Source organism: Drosophila innubila (genome assembly GCF_004354385.1).
Source record: "Drosophila innubila isolate TH190305 chromosome 3R unlocalized genomic scaffold, UK_Dinn_1.0 2_E_3R, whole genome shotgun sequence".
NCBI classification, from domain to species: domain Eukaryota; kingdom Metazoa; phylum Arthropoda; class Insecta; order Diptera; family Drosophilidae; genus Drosophila; species Drosophila innubila.
In genome coordinates this window covers 28,637,236-28,657,179 of record NW_022995380.1, presented here as the reverse complement: position 1 = coordinate 28,657,179, position 19,944 = coordinate 28,637,236, and the positions used below count along the sequence as shown (strand labels likewise).

The 19,944-nt window shown below is 44.4% G+C and overlaps 4 protein-coding genes across 4 annotated transcripts in view; 2 read left to right on the top strand and 2 right to left on the bottom strand.

Annotated features, from left to right (window-relative positions):
* The window catches only part of LOC117789517, a 64,823-nt gene extending 60,882 nt beyond the window's left edge, over window positions 1-3,941 (top strand). The window contains exons 9-11 of the mRNA XM_034628548.1: window positions 494-1,681; window positions 1,744-2,909; window positions 2,968-3,941. Coding sequence (XP_034484439.1) covers window positions 494-1,681; window positions 1,744-2,909; window positions 2,968-3,705 — 3,092 coding nt within the window. The 3' untranslated portion in view covers window positions 3,706-3,941. The remainder of the gene's footprint in view (window positions 1-493; window positions 1,682-1,743; window positions 2,910-2,967) is intronic.
* A 423-nt stretch (window positions 3,942-4,364) lies between these two features.
* LOC117792970 (AF4/FMR2 family member lilli) lies at window positions 4,365-15,477 on the bottom strand. The gene is made up of 7 exons (XM_034633326.1): window positions 14,489-15,477; window positions 11,304-12,339; window positions 10,523-11,238; window positions 7,550-9,668; window positions 7,259-7,407; window positions 6,148-7,196; window positions 4,365-6,058 (listed from the first exon to the last, which is right to left on the bottom strand). The coding sequence occupies exons 2-7, from the start codon at window positions 12,123-12,125 to the stop codon at window positions 5,280-5,282; spliced, it is 5,634 nt and encodes a 1,877-aa protein (XP_034489217.1). The 5' UTR covers window positions 12,126-12,339; window positions 14,489-15,477; the 3' UTR covers window positions 4,365-5,279.
* A 25-nt stretch (window positions 15,478-15,502) lies between these two features.
* On the top strand, window positions 15,503-17,051 carry LOC117792972 (cleavage stimulation factor subunit 2). The gene is made up of 2 exons (XM_034633328.1): window positions 15,503-15,766; window positions 15,839-17,051. The coding sequence occupies exons 1-2, from the start codon at window positions 15,630-15,632 to the stop codon at window positions 16,983-16,985; spliced, it is 1,284 nt and encodes a 427-aa protein (XP_034489219.1). The 5' UTR covers window positions 15,503-15,629; the 3' UTR covers window positions 16,986-17,051.
* Window positions 16,987-19,611, bottom strand: LOC117792971 (cleavage and polyadenylation specificity factor 73). The gene is made up of 5 exons (XM_034633327.1): window positions 19,473-19,611; window positions 19,251-19,412; window positions 17,897-19,188; window positions 17,227-17,669; window positions 16,987-17,170 (listed from the first exon to the last, which is right to left on the bottom strand). The coding sequence occupies exons 1-5, from the start codon at window positions 19,544-19,546 to the stop codon at window positions 17,081-17,083; spliced, it is 2,061 nt and encodes a 686-aa protein (XP_034489218.1). The 5' UTR covers window positions 19,547-19,611; the 3' UTR covers window positions 16,987-17,080.
* Window positions 19,612-19,944: the final 333 nt, after the last annotated feature.

Here is a 19,944-nt window from a genome sequence, read left to right as displayed (position 1 = left end):
GCCGAGTCGATTGAGCCATGTCCGTCTGTCTGTCCGTCTGTCTGTCTGTCCGTCCGTCTGTTTGACCGCGTCCATTGCAGAGACCATAAGAGCTAGAGACTTCAAACTTTGTGTGTAGGTTCCTGGATACCATACACAGATAGAGTTTGTTTTTATTTTTGGATTGGACCACTATATTATACAGCTGCCATAGCAACGATACGTCGAAATTGAAGGTTTAGTATGAAAAATTGTATTATTTTTTGAGATATTTTAACCAAACTGATAGAATATGCATCTGGGCTGGTATTATACATTCTGCCCAAATTTGGTTCAAATCGGTCCACTATATCAAATAGCTGCCTTAGGAACAATTGGTCGAAAATCAACTTTTACTTTTACTTTTACTGAAGAATAACTGGGCACAGGGTATCCTAGCGTCGAGCGTGCCCGACTGTAAGCTCCCACTTATTTTAAATTGATTTCTAGAAAATTATTTAATTATAATTCACAGGTTACGTACTGGTACGCATGGTGGACAGCGGCATAATGCAGAAACTGTTTTGGGATCAGCTTTTTATGCTGCCGGACGGATTCTGGAAGCAGGAGTATGCAATCAAATGTTGTCTGGCGGATGTGGAGACACTGCAGAAGCATGGATATGCCTGGACAAAGACAGCGATTGATGCATTCAAGCAGTTGATATCCAATCCCAAATTGCATATGGAGGTGATCTCATTGCGTGACAAGGTTGCCAACGTTTCTTTGAGTTTTGCACGCTCTGGAACCGATAATACCAATGTAGCTGCATGGCTAGTGGACCAGGGCCATTGCCTGTCGTGTGGCGAAAGCAGCCAGGTAATAAAGCCAATCTCCGTGAAGACACCACTCGATGCGAATACGCGTAAATTGATAGAACTGAACAAGGCGTCGACCAACGAACTTGGTCCTCATGTGCCCACCAAGACAGTGAAATTGCAACGCTCTGCCATCAAGATACTTCACGTCGTGCATCCGTCCGAATTCTATGTGACCCTGACACACTTTTTGCCCGCCATTGATGATCTGAGAGAAACCGTGCAGAAAATCGCTGAAAAGATGTATCAGCACGGTGAGTCTAAGGAGGATTGGCGAACAGGCGACATGTGCTACATAAGGATGAAGGCACGGGGAGACTGGGATGAGCTGTGGCATCGAGGCCAGATTGTTGAAATACATGACAATGTGGAGTTCAAATATGATGTGAAACTACGCGATATTGGCGAAGTGATTGGAGGAGTGCACCATTCGAGCCTAGTAATCATGGATGAGACCCTCGAGAAAGTGTCAAACAGCGCCGTGCGCTGCCATCTATACGGCATTAGTGCCAAAAATTCGGAGTGGGCACCGGGGGCCATACAATTTTTTAAGTTTCAGGTAAATATGTACAGTTCGCTGCATGTCATTGGCCATGGACGTGAGGGTGACTCCTTGTGTGTGACTTTGTGGGGAGCATTCCCTGAAATTACGGGTCCCTTCGTCCCGGTCGTCTTTAAATATATTAACATCAATAATCAACTGATCTCGGACGGCTGGGCTGAAAAGATTTCCAGTTTGCCACTAGAAGTGGAGGAACCAATTGTTTCTGACCACACTACGACAACACTGGACACCTGTGATCCAGACTTGAAGGCTTGCTTGGATAGCGTGGACAAATTGTCAGGTATGAAGTAAAGACAAGGTCTCAGTAACTGAATTCTAACTAATATTCATTTTTAACTGTAGCTAGTAGACATTTGCTGGATGAATCAGCTGCAGACAACTGTTTTGCACACGATTGTGAAATGCCACCGCTTGAACTTCTCAAGGATTTCAATATGGAAACGCCCACAACCGGCTGTGCTGAGGCGCCACTGGCCTGGCAACTGCAACGGGAGTGTAAGAAGAGTATATACACAGCGATTCCCACATACGTGAATTTCCAGTGTGAGATCTACTTAAGCTCAGCTTCCGATAAACTATTTATCCAGCATATGCGCAAATTGTTGGAGGAACGCTTCAGGCCAATGTTTGATCACCAGAACCACGTCCCTTATGTTAAGGGGCAGGCGGTGGTGGTCAAGTATCACATGGACAATTTGATATATCGCGGCATTGTTAAAAGCAACATCAACGCCAAGGGATTGTACACTGTGTACTATGTGGACTACGGAAATGAGGAGGAAGTGATGCCCTCAGAGATGCTTCCTTATGCGCCCTTTTCGCAGCTTAAAGCTTTGTGCTGGCGCGTTGCCGTTCACGGTGTGCAGCCCAAGGAACAACAGTACAGCCTGACTGCAATGGATACGGTGCATCACCAAGTTGTTACGAAAATGTGCAGTGTCCGCGTTGTCGAAGTCAAGGGACCCAACGGATTGCCGTTATGCCAAATCAAGGTAGCCGGCATGGACATAGCCACAATGATGGTGGATAACAAATTTGCAAATTTGACGCCGCACGCTAAATATAAATACGTAATGCCACCAAAGGAGAAGTTGGAGAGCTTCAAGATGTTCGATGAGTTGCTTCAATTGGGAAATCTACCGTCGCCGATTGTATTTGAATTGAACAACACGACAGTAAAGCCACCACCGGCCAAGAAAAAGTTCATGATGGATAGCCAACAGATGGAACATCTGGAGTTCCCGGAGGAGTTCAATTGCAAAGAGGATGCATTGTCGAAATTGCCAATGATCGTTGACTTTGAAAAGGACAGCGATGACAGTGAGAATGAACTGAAATCATTCGATGCCTTTTCGGATGACTATATAGTTGAAGCTATAGATGAAAGCATTGCAAATGAGAATAATGATAACTCAGCTAATCCCGAGACAGATCAAGTTAATTATTCGCCATCGCCACGCATTTCCGCCATACAGCAGTTTCAACATCGCATCCATTTGCGTAACAAGGTATGTATTCACTTAATTAAAGTCAAGTGTTGCTTAAACATGTCACTTGATCATTTAGCAGGAAATGCTGGAAAACGCACACTTTTCGCCGTTGGACACATCCACGGAGCGTTCCTATCACGCTGATGTCGCCTGTTTTAAGGCACAAAATCTTCCCATAGGCGTCAAGCACTTTAAATGCACCATCTCCAAGGTGTTGTCAGCTACGGAATTGCAGATATCGCCACAACTCAATGAGTTTACGAAACAAGAAATCGGTCTGGTCCAGGAAACAAGCGCATTGATTAGGGAAGCAAAACAGCTGCATCCCGTGCAAATAAAGGAACCGTGCCTGGCACGCTATCCCCAAGACAATCAATGGTATCGTGCCATTATCGAGGAGCTTCATCAATCGTCCCAGCAAGCAACTGTTTTTTATATTGACTTCCATGACACTGAAATGGTGCCCTTTACTGACCTAAAGATGATGCCCAAAGAGCTGTTCATGTTTCCCCAGCGCTCCTTCCGCGTCAAGCTGCATGGCATTAAAATGAATAGGAATTTTAGTGAGACATCTGTACGCCATTCACTCCAGGCCTGTCTGTACAAATATTCCGTTGTTTTTGCCCGTGTTCACTATCCGCATAGTTACGATAATAATGGTAACGACTCCAGCAGCGGATCTGAGCCGAGCTCGTTCACTGATTCTGTAAGACAAAGATTAAAGCCCTTCGAGGTTGATATTTACGAGAATGAACAAAAAACGGAGCTGCTCTATAAGCCGTTAATTGACAGTAGACTTTACCTATTGAAGTAATCTTAAAAAATATCGACAAATTACATAATTAGAAAAGAATTCGCCAAGGAAGCTGAAAATGATTTATGTTTTCAAATCAAATGTTATAAATTCATTTTACATATTTGAATATGTATTCCGATTATAAGTTGCCTCCAACACTTTCAAGATATATCTCTTGAAGTAAATCAATAACTATTTCCATTTGAATTGAAAACTTGCCAAAGAAGTTTAAAATGATTTCAATTCACATTACATGTTCCTTATTAAAAATTACTTTTACATATTTGAATATGTATTTCAATTTTAAGTTCTATTTAACTATACATGATGAATGATGTATATCGATGTATATACCATACAAAATAAAAACATAACTTGTTATAATTATCCATAAATTGCATTTATTTCTTCCACAAATGGGTTGTTTTTTGTTTCATTAATTCTCGTTGAAATTTGTATGTAAGTTGTAAATATTTGAAAGTGGTTTTGTTTTTGTTTTCCATATTATAATATAATGTATTATTTAATTAATTTCTCATTCTTATGCTGTGTGGTGTTTGCTTAAAAACTAGAAATTTTAACTAATCGCTTCGTTATCGAAACCATCGAAAACAATTATTGAAAATAGCCTAGAGAAGTTGCAACTACTACAAATCAAATATATGCTACATACATCGAAATGGTTTACTTTTATGTTTATTCAATATGACAGTTGTGTTCGTGTACGTTCGATCGCTGGCAGAGTGTTTTGTCTCTACATGATTACAAGATACAAAATTATATAACAATTCCCAAATTTCTATATGTTATCCTTTGTGTTACGTATGTGTGTTGTGTGTGTGTGTGTGTGTGTGCTTGCTTGGTGGTTTAGAATGTGCTCAAGTTTCGAAAACTCAAAGATAATATTTTATATTAATGTAATTCTATTTAAAACAATTGCATCTAACTTAAATTTACTAGATTTGTGTTGCCCTTTACATACGAGTTTTCACAATTAAAATTATATTTATAAATGAATAAACTTAATGGATATCAAACAATAGTTGAGAAATTTAAGAATACAGCATAAAATTAAATGATAATGATTTATATTGCACTGATCTAGGTATGCCATTTAACTAAATTTATGTATATTTATAATTAAAAGAAATTAAAGCAATTTACAATTCGTGTTGTGTTTAAAGTAAAGTGTTGCGGATCGAGAGCGTTGAGTGAATGTGTGGGGTTATCTAGAGGAAAACAGGGGAAACACTTTCACATTTAGCTAAGTCTCTTAAACCACATCCAAAATGTACGATTAGTAAAATGTTAATGTTAATATTAATATTAATATTATTATGATATAATGTTTTTCATTGATGTTTACTTTTGCTTTGTTAATCAAGAATTGGCATTCGCATATGTAAACAATACATATAGATATATTAATGTATATATGTATATGTATATAATAGTTCGATAAGTAATACTAGTTTGTTTTGTTTCGTTTCATATAACCACAGACACACATTACACACACTGAGAAGAGCCATGAATAGCTAGCTAATTAATGTATTTTACTTTAGTATGATTAGTCATTTTAGACGATTTATTTAGACCTCCACGGTGAAGGGATCCCGCGAATGATGTATCTTCAGATGCTTGTTGTGATTGGTCTTCGTGGTCGAGCTTTTGCCACAGATGGTGCAGTGAAAAGGTCGTTCGCCAGTGTGAATACGACGATGTTCGATTAGATAATAGTGGCGATGAAAAGATTTGTCGCACTGATCGCAGGTGAACTTCTTGTTGCCATGATGCTCCCGCCGATGCCGCATGTAGTTGTACTTGCGTATGAACTTGCAACCACAGTACTCGCAGGTGTAGGGCTTTATCTGCTTATGCGCATTCATGTGATTCTTAAAGTCCAACTCGCGTACAAAAGCCTTGGGGCAATATTCGCACTTGAACGGTTTGGCGGTGCGATTGGCGTGCACCCACGAATGAATCTTGAGATTCCATTTTGTGGAGAAGCTCTTGTTGCAAATGGCGCAATCGTACTGAGGATCCGTCGAGTGTGTGGCCATATGCGCCTTGATGGACGTTTTGGCAAAGATCTGCTTGCACATGGGGCATTCCATGGGCTCAGCATAGTCGAATTTGTCCGAGTGCGCCAGCCGGATGTGTCGGCGCAGTGAATTGGCGTGCACAAAACGATCGCAGCAATATGGACAACACTTGGGCTTCAAATCGTGCGTTTCCTTGTGCCACAGGAAACGCGCCTTCGAGGGCAACACCTCGCCACAGTGACACACGTACTCCTTCTTCCGCACCGTCATTTTGGTGTGTCGCTTTCGATGCTGCGTCAAATTGGAGTAACGCTTGAACTTTTTGCCTACAGATTCCAAATAAAATTGTTCATGTTTATTTAATTTAATGAAATTTGAGAATTAACTTGAAACCCTAATTAGATCCTTCACTTACCGCATATCTTACACTTCAAGGGAGTCTGGCCAGTGTGCATCCGCATATGCTCGACGAGGGCACTGCGCACCACGAACTTCTTATCGCAGACATAGCAACCGAACTCCTTCCAGCCCAGATGACGTTTCAGATGTAGTGAAAAGTTTTTCCAGCGATAAAATTTCTTGCCACAGGTGAAGCACTCGGCGGGATGTTCGGTCAGATGTGCATCGTACAGTTTCACAGAGGGGAAATCGGTGCGACAGACGTAGCACAGAAATATGGATTTCTCCATCGCCTTTTGCTCCAGCTCGCTGAGGCTGTGATGTTCCTGCCCAAGCTTCGATTCATTATAGGTAATAAGCATGCGATAAATCGCCGCCAATTTGGCAGCTGGTGTGGTCATAGCCAAAGGCATAATAGTCGGCTTTAGATCAGTCATATTGGTTGATGGTTTCACGTCCGCATCACGTCCATTCTCACCATTAACGTCTAGTAAGTCTGCATCTTTTACATCCGGCAATTCCAAATGATCAAGCAGTTGCTCCGATGAATCTGGCTTGTCTTGACAGTGCTCCTGTTTGATCTTAACAATGCCATCCTTGGAATCTTCATGCAGCGTCTCATTAATGCTTCCACCTGCCTGCAGCAACAACTGTTGCTGCTGCTGCTGCTGTTGTTGCTGCTGCTGTTGAGCCTGCGGCTGTGCTAGCAAGGCGGCATTGACCACCGCCTGCGTACAGATGAGTCGCCGATTCTGGCGCACGTAGTTGTGCTCTCCAATCATGTGTGCATTGCGATCTTTTAGCTTCTCAAAGATGGCCACGCAGTGTGGACACTTGTAGATTTTGCGACGGGCGGGTTTGCGTTGCAATGCGGCAGCGACTGCTTCCGCTTCGGCGGCAGCTCGCGATGTCGAGGCAATTGGTGGGCCAGCCAGCAAAGCCGACGACGTGGACGTGGACGTAGTGGGCTGCACATCCAGCAATTGATTGCTTCTGGCAGAGCTCGAGGAGGCGTCCAGCTCACCCGGCTGCGCGTAATCGGAGGCGACCGCATTGAAATCAAATCTAAATGGGATTAAGGTTGCATTAAAAATGATGGCAAATAACTTGATGTGTTGATCGCTTACCGTTTGTGCTCACGCTGCTGCTGCTGGTGCTGTTGCTGACCACTGAGATCCTGCGCAGGATAATAGTCCTGACGCCAATCGGTTAGCTGTTGATTGTAGCCATCCGCGAACTGATTTCTAAAGTACCGCTGTGATATGTCTCCATACATCTGTGAAATGTGTATGTGTGTATGTGTGTGTGTGTGTGTGTGTGTGTGTGTGTGTGTGTATGTGTGTGTGTGTGTGTGTGTGTGTGTGTGTGTGTGTGTGTGTGTGTGTGTGTGTGTGTGTGTGTGTGTGCTGCACACTTACCGATTGACTCCAGGAGTTCTCAATGTCGCAGTTGCTCTCCTGCTCGGATATTTCACCCTTTGCGGGCATCTTCTCATCCGTGCGAATGTTTAATCCCAAGCCACCAACGAGACTGCTCTCGGTGGCTGCAGCAGCGAATGAAGACGATGTTGTCGATGTGGATGCCGAGGCAGAGGGCAAATGGCTGCTGCTATTGCTCAACTGTTCCCGCTTACATGCATCCAGATCCAAGTACTTGGCATCACTTGCGTCACTGTCCATTGCCACACTGCAACAATCGACGGCTGCCAATGCTGCAATAAAATTGCTCGACTGTTCCACATTCTCAGAGGTTGTCGCCTGTGGCTGTTGTTGTTGTGGTTGTTGTTGCTGCTGCTGCTGTGGTTGTTGTTGTTGTTGCTGCTGCTGTGGCTGATACCAAGCACTCAGTGATGACTGTGGCTTGGCCACACGGAACGTGGCATTCATGGAGGACTCGTGATCCAATGCTGACGAGTTACTGGAGGATGAGGCGAGTGTCGCTGCATTGGTGGCTTCGCTAGAGCCATGTTGTTGTTGTTGCTGCTGCTGCTGTTGCTGAAGACCGAATGGTGCAAAATTGGAAGCAGTCGGCGTCGTTGTTGTTGTTGCTGTTGTATTTTGGTGGTACAGAAAGTTGAAATCATTAAAATTAGGCGGCTGTGACTGCTGCAACGTGGCTTGAACTGCCGGAGTTGCCTGTTGATGCTGCTGCGACGACTGCGACTGCTGCTGCGCTTGCTGCGTGGAGGAAGCAAAGGAAGACGAGGAGGATATCACAATTTCATCCATTTCCACTTTGTTATCATCCGGCAGAATGTACTCGTCACCCGGCTTAATTGAATGCTTCTCAATGCTGCTGGCAAACACAGATCCCGCCGATGCAAAACTGGCTGCATTCACCACAAATGTGGTGGTGGGATTGCTGCTGGTGCCTGCCAGCGGTTGTTGCTTCGAGTTGGCAAACTCCAGCAGCACCCGGGCATCGTCATCGTTGACTGTCGAGTGTTTGCGTGTTGTTGCTTGCTGTCCCGTGTAACTGGTGGTCAGATGCTTCTCCAGGATGCTGCCACTCGATGTGGATGTGGATGGCTCTACATTTTCGCTCTTGATTTGAACCAGCTCTGCACCAGACGCTTTTGATATGCTCAGAGATTCGGCGCTGTTGCTGCTTCTCATGCTGGCAGCATTGTTATCAGTCTTTTCCGTCGTCGTCGCCGTCGTCGCTGTCGTCGTCGTCGTCGCCGTTGCTGTGGCCTTTGGTTTGATGACTAATTTCTTGGGTCCACGCTGTTGCGCTGGTGCTGAGAAGCGTTGTGGCAGCAGCATTGTTGGCTCTACCTCGACTTTCATGGCCGGCGGCTGTGTGAGATCCTCCGCCGGAACATTGGCGCTGCTGCTTGTGCTGGCCATGCGAATGACGCTGGTGGTGCCGCGTCCATTGCTGCTGCTGACGCTGCTACTTCTGCTGCTGCTACTGCCACTGCCACTGCCATGTTCTAGGCTGGGCTTGTGCTCCATGGGCTGAGTCTCGGTCTGAACGCTGTCATAGTCGTCGAGCGGTTCCTCCTTTTCCACCTTGACCAACGGAATGGGCGCCACAGCGGCAAATGGACGAGCTGCGCCAATGCGACTCGATGCCACTATGTTGCCCACCAGATCCAGATACTCATTCATATTGAGCGGCACATCGCTCAGAACTGTAACACGATTCTTTTTGGACTTAATCGTACCGCTGGACGTGGAATTGACATTTCCAGAAGATGCAGCAGCAGCTCCACTGCTCGTCGAAGGCGCCGTGCAAAGTTGCGGCGGAGACGGTGACGCCACCTGGGCACCACCTGATGACTGCGGCTGCTCCTCAGTCTGTTCCTCGTCTTCACTGCTGCCTATGCTCAGGAACTCTTCCTCATCCTCCGTCGTAATCATCTGGTGCTTTGACAATGAGCGTTTGTGGATTCTCCCATTCGATTTGATCTTACGCGACTTTTTCGTTGTCGTCTTAAGGCCAACTCTGCTGCGGCTGTCCTCACGCTCATCATCGCCATCCTCCACATTGTTATGTGCCTTGACGTGATCCTCATCGTCGCTGTTTGCCCAGCTAGAAAGTCAAAATTTGCATATAGTAATTATGAAGAATTATCAGCGATTTCAAAAGGATTCTTCGACTTTCTAGATTGTTAACTAATACGTAATGTTATTTAATTAAAGTGTTATCATAGTTTTTCAATTCTGCAAGTTCATTTTATCATTAGAATATCCTCATTATAAAGTTTAAAGTTCAACAGTAAAGTTTATACAGTGAAAAAGGCTGTAGTCGAGATCCCGACCATAGGATACCCATAAAAGAAATTGCTACCTAATAAAAACTACTGCCTACTTTTAGGCGATTGAATTGAAATAATAAATTTATTAATAACTTTGGTTAGCTATTACTCCCGTTCTACTTGTCCGATCTTGCTGCGGCTAAGTCAGATTATAAATAATATTAATAGATAACGTTAATTACCATACTAACTGTATTATCTTAAAAACTGTGGCTGTGGTGGTTTTTCGCAGTTTGCGAGGGCGTGGCTTTAATTTGAAACAAGCTTGCGTGGGGTATATAGAAATCTATGTGCTAAATTTGGTTGCTCTAACTCTTATAGTCTCTGAGATCCTTTTGTTCATACGGACGGATGGACGGACGGACAGACACACATGGCTATGTCGACTTAGCTGTTGATGCTGATCAAGAATATATATACTTTATGCGGTCGGAGATGCCTCCTTCTCCCTGTTACAGACATTTCAACGAACACAATATACCCTTTTACTTATCTTTTAAGTAACGGGTATAAATGTGTTTTTGTTTTCTATGCATTTAAGGCTCCAACAGTAAAGAAATTGGAAAAATTTAGTTACTTAATCTCTGAGATGCAGACGTCTACTTCCCCTCTTTCACCGAGAGCTTACCTATGTTCCTCCTCTTCTTCGTCATCGTCGTGTATGTGCAACACGCTGGGTGGCGACTGATAGATGCGCTCAATCACTGAGAATTCGCCATCATCTTTCTCGACGCACTCGACAATGTGTTTGGGCGTCTCTTGGAAAATAAAGTCGCCATTGTCACGCTCCAGATAGTGGGCCACCGGCGATTCGGCGTAACGCAACACTGATGCGCTGGAGGAGGCGGGCGAGGAGCTTGCAGCCTGCGCCGCCGCATTGAGCAGTGCACCAAATGGCGAATTGGTCGACTGGCGACTGATGCCTCGTCCGTTTGTCGCTGCAATCAGACTCGATGTGGAGCTGGAGCAACTCACTGCTGCATAGCTGCTGCCGGCTGTAAGGGATTGCTGATGCTGATGCTGTTGTGGATGTTGCAGTCTTGAGGTGGAGCCGGAAGCGGAAGCGGAGGCGGACGAGGAGGTCGATGAAGACGGCATCGTGGACTGTGGCGGTGGTGGTGGCGGTGGATTCAAAAAGATCTCCGTATGGGCTTTGCTGTGCTTCCCACTCGGTGGTGCTAGGTTAACATTATGCTGTACGGTTATATGTTGCTGTTGTTGTTGCTGCTGATGATGTTGTTGCTTGTTTTGGTTGTGCTGAGATCGAATTTGACTGATTGCGGCGCCATAGGCGGGCGGTGGCTTCTGATGCGACTGCGTTGTCGTCGCCTGCTGTGCGAAGAGCTAAAAGACGTCAAATAGAGATTACAAAGTGTCTGTTCATGTGTCAACCTGTCTGGGTCACTCACCTGCAGAGGCGGCGGTGGCGGAGGCAACGTTGTTGCATACGTGTACTTCATAGCCGACTGCTGCTGCTGCTGCTGTTGTTGCTGATGGGCAAAATGTCCAGGCTGCTGGGTGGCCAGGAAATTATGCTGCTGCTGATGTGGTGGTGCTTGTGGTATCACCAGCATTGTGGTGGCACCACGTGGAAAGCCATGTAGCGTTGTTGTTGGCGTCGCCTGTTGCTGTTGTTGTTGTTGATGTTGCTGTTGCTGCTGTTGCTGGTCGTAGCGATAGTCAGATGTCAGCGATGGCGGATAGGCAGCGGACACGCTGCTTATGGTGGGTGTGGTGGATGTGGTGGCTGACGCCTCAGTCGAGGGTGGCGCGCTTTTAACTGCCTTAATCGGTGGATTGCTCAATTTGTTATTGTTGCCGTTGCTGCTGCTGCTGCTGGTGTTGTTGTTGTTGCTTGCATTTACCAGCAATGATGCAGACTTGGGTGCTGTTGATTTTAATGTTGTTGTTGTCGTCGCTACTGGTGTTGCTGCTGTTACAGCTGCTGGTGCTTTTGCTTTTGCTGCCACAGCTGGTTTCACATCAGCATCTGGCGGTGATGTGGTGGTGGAGGAGGAGGTTGAGGAGGCGCTGTCTGTTGATGCACCACTGCCGGCAGTGGAGAGGGCAGCTGCCACCAGGGCACCGCCCATTGCATTGTTGCCGACGATTGTCATTTGCACCAGCGCTTTGATGACTTGCTCCTTGGGATGTGTCTCCAAGTGATCCGAGAGATTCATGCCCGCGTGCAGATACAGGGTGCACACGGGACACTGCACACTGTCAACCATGATGATGACAATTTGCTTCCTTACACGCCCGCTGGCTAATCAATAACTAAACTGCTGCTCCTCTCTATCGCTCTTCCTCTCTGTCGCTCTTCCTCTCTCTTCCACTCGCGCTCTCTTGTACTCAGTCTAAAGTCATAAAACTGTGACTTTTGCTGTTGTTGTTGTTGCAGTTGCTCGTGTTGTGTTGGCCATTTTCCTCAATCCTTTAGCGTGGCTGTTGAAGAAAATGAATGAAAAGAATGTCATTATATAAATATAAATAGGAATGCACTGCAATGTGAGAGCTTGATAACTATTGCCGTAAGCAGACACTGATATCCAACTGATACGACGATGCAAAGAATGTGCAGCTCAAAACCCGGATCGTTGCAACGTAATCCGTAATCAGCGGAAACGTGCACTATTTTCTGCTTTACGTATCAAGAGCGAAAGCTTTTGCAACTGAATCAACTAAGAGAGAGTGAGAATCAACTAACATACCCCAAAAAGCGAGTGCCAAATGAATAAACGGCTAAACAAAGGACAAGTGCGGATGGTGGCCAAATCGAAAGCAACAAATAAACATAAATACACACACACGTATGAGTATGCATGTGGAAAAGGGAGGAAAGGTAAGGAAGGCAACAACAACAACGACAACAACAGCAACATAACATGTGTATCGGAAACGGGTAAAGCTTCATCCGCCTTTGGGCAACTGGAGACGCGGAGCGTAAAGTGCAAATGAAATGCTCAGTTGTGCCAACAACAACAACAACAGCAACAGCAACAGCAACAACAACTTTTGGAACAGCTTTTTGTGCATCGACGAGGACGATGGGCACATGGCAACATCGCGATAATGACGAGTTATTTGTTGGGCATGAATCAGAGTGAATCAGAGAATGCAGTGACTCTTAAATACGAATATCAAGGAGTGATATTTGAATGAGATTTTAAATATTCAGTGCCAAAAAAAAAACCAATCTATTTACGGGTATAATCCACCAGGGATATCAACTAAGAGTTCAGTTAAAAACAAGTGGGAAAGGCTACAGTCGAAATCCCGACCATAGGATACCCGTTACTTTTTTAAATAAATATAAATATACTTAAAGGAATTACTACCTAATACTTTTAGGTGATTTTATTAAAAAAAACATTCCAACGAACACAATATACCCTTTTACTTATTTTTTAAGTAACGGGTATAATTATGAAAACCGAAAAAAGTGACCTAGATGAATGAGTAATACTGAGACACCCTTTTTTTGTGCGTAATAAAAATAATTTTACTTTATTAGGTTTTTTGTCACTAATTAAAAAAAACCTTTGTTCAATTTAAATAAAAAAAAATGCCATAAAATAATAATTAAATTGCACTTTTTAAACGAAAAAAATGTATTTTAAAAATGAACAGATAGATAATATCATTTTTGACCTGCATTTTTTTCAACTGTTATCAGTTACAAGATAAATATTTGCATTTAATTGTTGAAGTGTGCACGAACGTACAACTGATTAAAGCAATATTTTTAAAGTCTATAAGTCTTCTGTAGTGCAACAATTTCAGCTGTCAAACGAAACAGCTGGTCATCAAATATAAACACAATTTTTTAGCTTGTTAACTTTGAAATACACAATTGATTTTTCTTTGTCCATAAACACTATTGTCTCGTATCGCTTATCGATCAATTTTCTATAACAGCGATTAAAGCTGATAACAATATTTAAATGTCTGCAATATTCAATTTACGTTCCACAATTATCTCTAATTTTTGTACACTTCTTTCTTTGCTTTTTAACGCTGCAAATATCGTTTCTCCTGAGAATATCAATGCTCATTACTCTTTGCAAGTTCTCTCTGAGTACGAGTACACACATGTGTTGTACATGATTTTATCTATGTATGTACATATACATAAATAAGTACATACATACATACATTGTACATTGAGTGTGCTCATCAGCTAGTGCGGCTTTGTTGTTTTTAGGCAATGGCAATGCCGTTGAAAATGGTCAACATTTTTTTGTTGTTGTTTTTTTCTCACATTCACAGTGAATATAATTTTTTTTTCTTTTTTGTGTTTTTATTTGCTGAATATTGTTATAGTATGTGGGCTCTGATATATAAGGGTTGTGATGCGGCTGCACAAAAACAAACAGCAGCAAATTGTCTACGTCTGTTGCTATTGATTTTTCCTTTGGAGCAAGCTTAAAACGAAAACTGACGAAAAAGTCGCCGAAAATCAAAAGTGCGTACAATGTACGTACCTCTCCATACACACAAACATATGTACATAAATCATTAGTCTATATGTGCGTTTAAAAATAATTAAACAACTCATGTGGGTCTACTAATTGCCCACTACTATTTTACCTACCTTTGCTGCTACTGTTGCATTAGGGTGTGATCTTGCGTAGAAATGTGGACTGTGGATTGTGGACTGCGGGTTGAGGGCTGTGGACTGCGTGCTGCTCTGCCAGCTTATTGTCTTCTGCTTTGCTTTGATTTTCCACACACGCACAACGCGTTAAACTCACACACACACACGCACGAAAGGTAGACACAATTTCAGTGTATTTCCGCTTTTGTGTTTCTTTAATTTTCTCTGTTCTCTTTTGAATTCATTCAAGGAGAATCATCTACACTGCACACACACGCATACACAGCGAGCAGAGAATAATGTTTAATGAGCACTAATTGTAAATGAATTGCAGTTGCAGTTTAGTATGTGGGATATGTAAGTTCAATAAAAAATAAAACTTATACACAGGCGGCGTCGGTATCGATCGTAACGTGTGTGTGTGCGTGTGTAGAAGGCAAGGGCATGTTTTCTTTGCCGGGGAGTGGGGGGAATACAGAGCAGTATCCTTGAAGAGTTATGCACCTGCAGCTGTTGTTATACACATACATACATATATGTATGCTACTGCTGCGTTAGGGTTTGGAGCTCCTTGGTCTTGCTCTGGTCGTCGCCTCATCGCCTTCGTTCAATGACACAGAAATCTTTCTTCTCGTCTTCTGCTTTGTGCGCTCCTTCTTCTTCAATATACAACTGAGCTTTTATATATGCTGCGAATGCGAGTGCGAGGCCATTGCTGCGTTTATCTCTCATGTGTATGTGCGTGTGTGTGCTACACACAAAGTAAAATTTTCAATTACGTTTTTCATGCACTTTATGTAGACTTTTCAACGTGCATTTATGTAAATCAGAGAAACACCTTTATAAGCTACAATTTGATACTGGATTTAGTGATTTTATTGCACTTTTTCTTGTTAAATAGCCGTCATTTCGATTTCACCTTGCGACAATATGAAAAATTACAACACCAGGCGTTAGAGTGTTGCAAAACGTATGAAGGCATGGTTTTAACAATTTCCAACACTTTCATCGCAAATACAACTCTGTGTGGCTGCATTGTAGGGAAATTTTTTTTCGCCGACTGTGGCGACTCGCACCACAATTTTATTAAATTGTATTTATTATTTTATTAAACGAGCAGCAAATAAATAAAAGCATAATGGCGGATAAAGCACAAGAGCAAAGTATCATGGACAAGTCCATGCGCTCAGTGTTTGTGGGCAATATACCGTACGAAGCAACTGAGGAGAAGCTGAAGGAAATTTTCAGTGAAGTCGGCCCGGTACTTTCGCTCAAGTAAGTCCATGTCCACTTGAATTTGTTCCCATGTTGTTCACAATGTTACCCTATAATTTTATTCGAACACAGACTTGTGTTTGATCGCGAGAGCGGCAAGCCTAAGGGATTCGGCTTCTGCGAATACAAGGATCAGGAAACTGCGCTCAGTGCCATGCGTAATCTCAATGGCTATGAAATCGGAGGACGCACTCTGCGTGTGGACAATGCTTGTACTGAGAAGTCACGCATGGAGATGCAACAGCTGCTGCAGGGACCACAGGTGGAGAATCCATATGGAGAGCCCTGCGATCCGGATGATGCACCAGAGCTCATTACCAAAACGGTTGCCTCCCTGCCGCCGGAGCAGATGTACGAGCTAATGAAGCAAATGAAACTGTGCATTGTTAGCAATCCCTCGGAGGCGCGTCAAATGCTTATGCTGAATCCTCAACTGGCCTATGCGCTGCTGCAGGCCATGGTGGTGATGCGAATCGTTGATCCCCAGCAAGCACTCGGCATGCTCTTCAAAGCTAACCAAATGCCGCCAGTGCTGGGTGGTAATCCACATCCCAATCCTGGTGCCATGCCCATGGTGTCAGCGCCACAGCCGCAACAAACACCAGCACAACAACAACCGCCGCCACAGGCAGCTGTTGTGGGACCTGGACCGATGCAGACCATGCCGGTGCCCGGCCCGAACTTCAATAATATGCACTCGAATGACATTGATTTGCGCATGGTGCCCGGCGGACCGGTTAACATGGATCCGCGCATGATCGCCCGCAACCTGGACCAGGATATGCGACCGGTGCCCGGACAAATGCCCAATCCAGTGCCTCCGCCACTAATGGATCCACGCACTCGCGCCCAGATGCAACCCCAGCAGCAGCAGCAACAAGGACCACCCGCTGCGCCCATTCCATACCCAAGCGATCCACGCCAACGTCCTATGGATCCACGTCTACGTGGCGCCATGCCACCTGGACCAGTGCAGCAACAGACGCCTCCACAGGTACAGGCGGTGACACAGCAGCAGCAATCGGCTGCACTGCAGCTGCAGAGTCGCCTGGGAGCACATGGAGTGCTGCCCTCAGATGCATCTGACCAGGAGAAAGCAGCGCTCATTATGCAGGTGTTGCAATTATCCGACGACCAGATTGCCCAACTGCCGCCCGAGCAACGTGCCAGCATTCTGGTGCTGAAGGAACAGATTGCCAAGACCAGGACAGCACGCTAACTAAATAAACTTGTTTTTATTTAAACATTTGTATTGGAACCTTATAATAAAGCGTAATAAAGAAGATTCACATGTAGTTTGGAATAGCAATTCGGTTAATAGGCTGACACCAGTGTCTGGTGAAGCTTCTGCACAGTGGTGTTCAGCATTTGGCGGAGCACCTCGTCCTCGGTACAATTGACAGTCTGTAATATGAAAGGATGAATTCGGATCTCTAGAACAAATGCTTATCTTTGCTTACCAGCGTCTCCAGATTGATCTCTGCATGCTTCCCACTCACTGTCACCGGCAGCAGATCCCCCTTGAATATTTTAGGCACACAAGTGTCCCCAAAGGTGTCCTGCAGCGTCTCGATGAGGCACTCGCGGAAGCGGGATTCCTCTGTTTTGGTCTGCTTGGTGGCACCCTTGATGTTGGTGCCACCCAGTTCGGATTGCATGAGGCAGGCGAGCACGGCATCGGCGTAGACATCATTCACATGCGTCGCCTGCCACTCCATGATGATAATCTTTTGCTCCACGGTCAGTTCGACACAATTGAATACACGCAGCTTGCGTTCCGGCTCAATGATCTCTACACATCCGGCTCCTATGCGATCCAGCAGTAGTTGCAGTGTGGACAACGAACTGGTCCAGGGTATTGATTGTCGCTGCGTGACCACAGACATGCTCATGTCCGTGTATTCTAGATAGGAGAGAGAGAGTGGGGAAACATTAATTTAAAGCACTTGCAGGTCGAATTTTCCAAAACGCCGCCTTGTCTCACTATGAAATTATCTTAAGTATATTGTGGCCAAGTTTCAAGGTCGCACGTCAAAACGTTTGGCCTGTACAATGCTGAATCAGTCAGTCAGTCAGTGAGTCAGTCAGTTGGACAAACAACTTTATATAAACATATATAGGAATACATACTGCCAAGATCGGAGGGTGCCAGCAGGTGATACTTGAAGTCGCGCTTGACCAGCACGCCGGACAGTTTGCTGCCCACCTCGGGCTTCTTGGCCGCCAGATGACCCATGACCTTGGCCGTCTTCTCTCCACGAAAGTAGAGATCGACTGCATGCGTATTGCGGGGATTATAGAACTTGATGTCCGTGCTGGCGTCCGCTTCATATTCGCGCTGCAGCGCCAGCTTCAGACGTGACATCTCATTCTGTTCACCATGGACGAGAACCACATGATTGGGCCGCAACAGGCGTATAAATTCGCTGGTCTGCTGGTAATCTGTGTGTGCCGAGAAGGAAATGTAATCGACGGACATGTTAAGCGGCAACTTTTGTCCAGAAATTGTTGTGATCTCCTCCGGCTCGGAGAGAATGGTCTTGGCCAACGTGCCCTCCACGCAATAACCAGCTATAATGACGCCATTCTTGGGATCGGTGCACCAACTCTCGAACAGCTCACGCGATAAGCCGGACTGCATCATACCCGGCGAGGCCATGATCACACAGGGTCCAATATCATCAAAGTGATCGATGCCCTTCAGATTGGATATGTGACGAAAGACAAATGGATTATTTACGGCAATCTGACGACGGATGCGATCGTTCATGGCATTGATGTACGTCTGATAGACAGCCATGCACTTCTTGGCCAGCGAGGACGCATAGTATATGGGTATCTCGTGGAGATCGGGATTCTGCGACCAGAACTCGTCCAATATCAAGAGGAGCTCCTGTGCTCGACCCAATGCAAAGACCGGAATGAGGCAGCGACCGCCCTGCATCACAATCTTCTGCACCAGTGATGTGAAGCGACTCTCCCGATCCTCACGCTTCTCATGAATATGTGTGCCGTATGTGGATTCGGTGATAAGCACATCCGGTTTCTTGGGCGGCACTTCGGCAGCCATCAAGTGACGATCCTCTTGGCGTGAGAAGTCACCAGTATACAAGATCTTGATACCAGCGATTTCAATCATAAACATGGCTGCACCCAGAACATGACCAGCATTGTAGGCACAGAATCGCACACCCATGACATCACGTTCCTCATGAAAATTAATTGTCTCGATCTTCTCCATGGAAGCTTCGAGGTCAGCTTCAGTGTACAGCATTTGCTCGGTGCTTATATTACTGATTTTAATGTAATCTGAGAGCATCCAGCGATAAATGGCTTTGGTGGCGTGTGTCATAAAGCAGCGACCACGGAAGCTGGTCTTCATGAGGAACCAGGGCAGGGCACCACAGTGGTCCAAGTGGAAACTAAAAGAGCCACAAATATACATAAATATACAAACAGAACAAAACTTCAATTGCATACGCACTGTGATATGAATAGTAAATCAATTTCATCCGCTTCAATCAAGTCCACATAAGGTAGAGCATCCATGCCAGTTAGTCCTGGATGTATACCGCAGTCCAGCATTATTTTTTTGCCCTTAAACTCCAGCATAATGCAGGAGCGTCCCACTTCCTGACCAGCTCCACTGCAAAGTTAAAATCATATTTTGATGTTGGCCAATTAACACAGTTGTTGTTTTACTTACAGCGGCTTGATTTGCAGCAGATCGCTCTCCTCATCGGGCACGCGTGAATCATTATTCGACTGCGCCTGCGACATTGTAAAAATGCTGTTTTAAATTAAATTCTAAAAGTTGAACGTTGTGCCGGCAACACGAATATTACTTCTTCTATTGAACTAATTCACTACAGCTGTGTCGTTTCGTTCTGAGCAAGTTCAAATGAACAGGTCATTGTGACAATCGTTCACTTTGCTTAGTGGTTCAAGCATCACTGACAAAAAATGCAAATTTTAAAATGCAAAAAACTCAAAAAAAAATTATAAATTTGATGTAAATTAAAATTTAGAAATTAGACAAAATTAAGCTTAACATTTTATAAAGGGTTTGAAGTTCGTCAGCCGTCGGGAAGAGAAGTTATCTAATTTAATTCTAAAAAAAAAAGAATTATATTGAAAAATCAAGAAAATTCTAAAAAAAAACCAGTCAAAAATTTAAA